Source organism: Nicotiana sylvestris, chromosome 9 (genome assembly GCF_000393655.2).
Source record: "Nicotiana sylvestris chromosome 9, ASM39365v2, whole genome shotgun sequence".
Classification (NCBI taxonomy): domain Eukaryota; kingdom Viridiplantae; phylum Streptophyta; class Magnoliopsida; order Solanales; family Solanaceae; genus Nicotiana; species Nicotiana sylvestris.
Window position 1 is genome coordinate 49,862,791 of NC_091065.1, and position 5,380 is coordinate 49,868,170.

The window sequence follows — 5,380 nt, forward strand, 5'->3', positions numbered from 1 at the left end:
ATATACTGGAGTTTCAGCAAGTATACTTATGCTGGAACTCCAGCATAATATACTGGCGTATTTTTCGGGTTTTGAACAGTGTTTTCGCTCAGATTTATCTTTACATGAAAAGTGACTAAATTTCGATTACTTTTAAAACTCGACTATTTTTGAATGACCAGTTGTAAATCTAACTATTTTTGAATTTCTCCAATTTTATATTATAGACAACGAAACCACCATTCAATATGAAACAAGTAGTCCTACAATATGTTTTGAATCTTCTTTTGTTTGCAAGCAGGGGCGGATCTACCATGTAAAACATGGTTCACGTGAACCCGTGGTCCTCGGGTTAAAGTATAGATATGATGTTCATAATTTGGCAAAAATAGATATATATACTTGATGGAACCCATGGTTAAAAGAGACCAAGTGGTGCACTGGTTTTGGTCTCTTATTTCCAATAGCCTAAGGTCAGGGGATCAAATCCCCTATCAACCTTTTGATTTAATTTTTTAAAAAAAAGTAATGGTGAACCCATCCTCTGAAAATCCTGAATCCATCTCTGTTTGCAAGCTTTGAGCTTCTTCAAGATCAAGAAGCACAAATAGGCAGTAAGCAGCTTGAGAAGAAACCCCTAATGCCTTTCTACAAAGAGTTAGGAAAACAACATAAAAAGAAAAAGGTTAGCAAAAGAAAGTCTAAAGGTATCGCATACTAGATAATGTTAAATACGATAAGTAACATATATATTCTTAGGACACTCAAATTTTTTTTTTTTTTTAATATTCTTTATAAAATGACAATAATTGCTAGCTCTTTTGGATATCTCATGTGTACTGCAACATGAATGTAAATTTGCGTATAAGAAGAATTACATTTATCTGTATTTCGTATACACACACAAAAAGGAGAAGCTAAAAGACTACAAATTACTAGCGGCAGAATTTACTATTCAAAATTTCAAATGGGGCTAAATTCTATTAGTGAAGGAATTGGCTTCAACTTCCATTCATTAATTAAAACTTTAAAAGTGAAAAGAAGAAAAAGATTCATAGCCTGTTTGGCCAGGCTTTTTTCTTGGTCAAAAGTATTTTTCTTAAAAAAATTGAGGTATTTGGTCAAGCTTTTTAAAAGAAAACAAGTGCTTTGTGTAGAAGCAAAAAAAATAGTTTCTTCCTAGAAGCAGTTTTTTAAAAAACACTTTTTAAAAATTTGATCAAACACTAATTGATATTCAAAAACGCTTTTTAAATTAATTAGCCAAATACAAATTAAATTTTACTAAAAATACTTTTTTAAAAATTACTTTCAAAAAAATACTTCTCAAAATAAACAAATTTTAGAAGTTTGGCCAAACAAGTTAAAAAAAAGGCGATCATTTTCACTTTGTCGGTCAAATACATAGGGACATGTCCCTTTAACTATGGGACGTGATGGGGGAAAAAGTGAATAAAACGGAATGATAAAACAAATTAAAAAAGTGACTAAGGAGAAGAATGGGGTACCCTTTTAGGCTTAGCGTAGAGCAGTTCAGGGGAAATCTTGTAGAGATCTTCATCTACAGCGCCCCTTTTAGGCGGTGGCGGTGATGGAGTTGCTGCTTCTTTCACATCATACTCATAGTCACACACCACCCACGTGTCCTTTCCTGCTTTTCCAACTGCTTCATTACTTGCTTTCATCTGTTTAACAAAAAAACATGTTTACTGTAACACAAAGGCAATAATATCCCAAAAAAGAATCACAACCCCATGGTCAACAGAGCTAGGTCGTTAAATGCTTCAAATGAACTTATTAATATTCTGTTTGGCCAAGATAGGGAGGTCAAAACGTTTTTTTTTTTTTTAAATTAAAAAAAGTACTTATTTGGAAATATGAGTTATTATTTGGTCAAAATAGCAAAATTATTTTTTTTGCTTTTGGAAAAGAGCCACAAATTCTAACTTCTTCTAGAAAGAACAAGCAAAAGTAGAAAAATAATATTTTCAAGACAAAATATCTGTACCATATAATTATATTTCCTAAATTATCCAGTATTAATTCAACCTTTACTTTTTTATTTTTTTTATTTTATTTTATCTCTACCATCTTTTCTTTTCGTTTCTATTTTTATAATATTTTTATTCTTCTTCTCTTATTTTTATTTGGAATAAATTTTCTAATATAAACATATTTTTCCATTCTCTTTTGTTGTTTCTTTTTTTCTTCGTCTCCTATTATTCTTTGAAATAACAAGGTTAATCACTAGATTCAAACACTTTCTTCATAAAGTATAATTTTTTTCTTTTATAATATATTAACATTATACGATCTCCAGATTGTAGTTTATTTGTACTTTTGTTGCATGCATATATATATGATATAATTGACATAATACAATACTACCTAATTTGTTATTTTCTCAAGAATTAGTATTTTTCGTACACGTAACTTGTAAGCATATATGAACCTACCAATATTATTGCTTTTATATACTTATATTTTATATTCAAATTACATAAAAATAAAAAATTAGTTAAATTATTTTATAAATAATTTTTTTTTAAATAATGTTAATTGTAAACAAACTTTTACTGTCCTTTATAGTATTTTGATATTCAGAAGTACTTTTTAAAAAGATTAGCCAAACACAATTTGCTTATCAAATTTTGCAAAAAAGTAATTCTCAAAAGTACTTTTTTCGTTAAACACTATTAAACAAAAAAGTACTTTTCAAAATAAGTAATTTTTTGGCCGCTTAGTTCTAAATATAGAAAAAATATTGTTGTGCCTGGAATTAAATTGAAAGAGCGTAAATTCTTAAAAGATGAGGAACTTCATCACTAATGAAGAGTACTTGACATGCGTATAAAGTAGCAAAACCAAAATCATTTAATGCTTTCACATGTTCTGCCTCGTTTTCAACTCTCTGATTAACTACACACCAAAAACTGTTCCCTCCTTAAATTACTACACGTCTTAAAATGGAGGTAAAGGACAATAGAGGCTTAACATAATTAATTAATACTCGTAGTAATTACCTTACGACGAGGAAGGACGATCATGCTCGGAGTTACAGTATCATTCTGGTAAAGATCGCCGGCGACGTATAAATCACGGTCTTGAGAGTAGCTGTATCGAAGCAAATCCGCTTGTCTAGCTGATTCAAAGCACTGTGTGAATGGAATTGGGGAATCATCGTTACAGTCCCAGCTACCAAATGCTGGAACATGGCTCCTCCTCATGAAGTAATAATTGCTCCCCTGTTAAGAAAAAAAACACAAATCACAAACAAAATCAACTCATGAAGTTAACCAATAAAGAAACATTAACTGGAGATGAGAGCTTACTTGCATTTTGGCCTCAGCAAGAATCTTGGAGATTGACCTCACAATGGAGTTCAGAGTTGCAATCTTTTTGTTTGTTTCCTTGCTTTAAATCAACTAGGACTAAGGTTTTGTGGTATTACGGTAGGGTTCTTTTAAAAGGGGCCTAAAATGGGGTTGCTTTGTGGGACGAGTGACTGTTGTTGTTGGGTTTTTATAGGTAAAGGAATGGAGGGTTGAGCAGTGGGGCACTAAATACTTGTAGTTGTTAGTATATTGTATTTGTAAAATAATTCTTGAGAATATAAAATAATGTATAAACAAAAATGAAAAACAAAAATAGAATTTAATCCGAGTCTACTGAATTTCAGTGTTTTCTTAAGGAATTTAATTCTCTCATAGTACTCAAGGTTGTAGATTATTTCCTCCTACTCGTATCCCAATACTATCATTGAGTACCTTACGGATGCGGGGGTGGAGCCGAGGGATTTTGACACAAAGGTTCGGGCAAAGAAGCCTTTCTCTTGGTATTCTCTGATGGATCTGAAGAACTCGACAGAAAGGGTCAGCCGACTACTACCGTAAGCCAGTTTGATGAGCCTTCGGTGGTAGCTGCAGAGTCAGCATATATGCCTTCCACTTCAGCAGTGCCTTCTGTAAGTGTAACTGACATGCCTCCAGCTTCAGCATCAGTGCCTTCCACCTCGGCTTTGAAGCCAGTACTTGTGCCCACTCATCCGTTTATATGCGCTACAAGTCTCCCAGACACTGGTGAGTCTCAACAATTGGATGCAGACAATCATTCCAAAGCTATCTGACATATCCAGTACTGTTTTAGCACAGTCATCCACTCTGGCACTCCAGATTCCTCTGACAGTGGAGGATACATTGAAGAAGATATTGGAGAACCAGACCACCATCATGAACACCTTGGTAGAACATGGATCAGTGATTGAGGAGCTTGGGAAGCAGGTAAAGAAGATGAGGAAATCCCAGGAATCCAAGAAATCAGTTGACAGACTGAGGATAGAGGTGACCAGGATAGTAGCAGATGGTGATCTTCCATTTGATATGCTGATGGAAACAGATCCAGTAGCACCAGTAGATCCAGCAGCACCATCAGCTCCAGTGGCACAAGCTGGCCAGTCTGAGGAGCCAGACCTGGCTGCCAACACTACTGAGGCGGTGCGCCAGATGTTCACCAACACAGTTACTCTCAGAGCCAAGGATGATGAGATCCAGTTAGAGGAGACTGAGGGCGGTGGCGCTGCTATGGACACGGAGATGTCCAAGGACACATAGGGAGTCCTCTTCACTCTTACCCTTCTTTATTCTTATTGTTTTTTAAGAATTGGGGACAATGCTTATTTTTATTCTGGAGGGGGGGGGTGACGTTTATTTACTATTTGGATGATTTCTAGATATTTGGTTCGTAATAATTGACAATATTCTCTTATTTCTTTTTATCATGTATATATTCTCTTCCCCCCACTCTCTCTCTCTTGATGTATATATTCTATCTTTTCCTCTCTCATTATGTATATTCATTATGCTTTTAGTAGTTTGCTTTATAGCTTCTTTATTTTGTTTTCTTATTAGTCAATGTTTAATTTAGTAGCTTTTTGTTTAATCTAATAGCTTCTTTTTAATCTAGTAACTTCTTTTTATGTTTGAATGAACAACAAGCCTTTGGTTTTCTTAATGCCACGATTCTTTCTAAAGGTAGTATTTTGTATGAATCGGGTAACTCTTACCAATGATGGATGGCGTGATAACCTTATTAAGGGATTGAGTCCATTTTTGGTGTTTGGGTAAGAATAGTAGTAATAATGAATAAAAAGACCTAATTGAGTCAGGCTCGAAGAGTCAAACATGCTTCACTTGGTACCAACACACTTAACTATGTGTTTATGATTAAAAACAAGTTTTTTGGAGATAAATAACTCTAGTTAGTGACCTTCTGACTCTTGTGTTGATTTAAGCAATCATCGAGTGGTTTAGTCGAACTACAATGATTTTCAATCTTGAATATAGTCATTGTGGGCCCTCGACTCTATCCTTTTTAACAATCCAGCTGTGTGAGAGGTGAGATG

At 34.0% G+C, this 5,380-nt stretch overlaps 1 protein-coding gene across 1 annotated transcript; it reads right to left on the minus strand.

The window, feature by feature from the left end:
- Nucleotides 1–240: 240 nt before the first annotated feature.
- LOC104232986 (uncharacterized) lies at nucleotides 241–3,475 on the minus strand. The gene is made up of 4 exons (XM_070156211.1): nucleotides 3,312–3,475; nucleotides 3,003–3,224; nucleotides 1,488–1,664; nucleotides 241–627 (listed from the first exon to the last, which is right to left on the minus strand). The coding sequence occupies exons 1-4, from the start codon at nucleotides 3,315–3,317 to the stop codon at nucleotides 574–576; spliced, it is 459 nt and encodes a 152-aa protein (XP_070012312.1). The 5' UTR covers nucleotides 3,318–3,475; the 3' UTR covers nucleotides 241–573.
- Nucleotides 3,476–5,380: the final 1,905 nt, after the last annotated feature.

Bases quoted from the DNA above. Each gene is read 5' to 3' on its own strand.
- LOC104232986 (XM_070156211.1), bottom strand. The intron at 1,665-3,002 runs GTAATTACTACG...TTTGTTAAACAG, and splicing joins TCGTCCTTCCTCGTCGTAAG to ATGAAAGCAAGTAATGAAGC. The intron at 628-1,487 runs GTACCCCATTCT...AACTCTTTGTAG, and splicing joins TCTACGCTAAGCCTAAAAGG to AAAGGCATTAGGGGTTTCTT.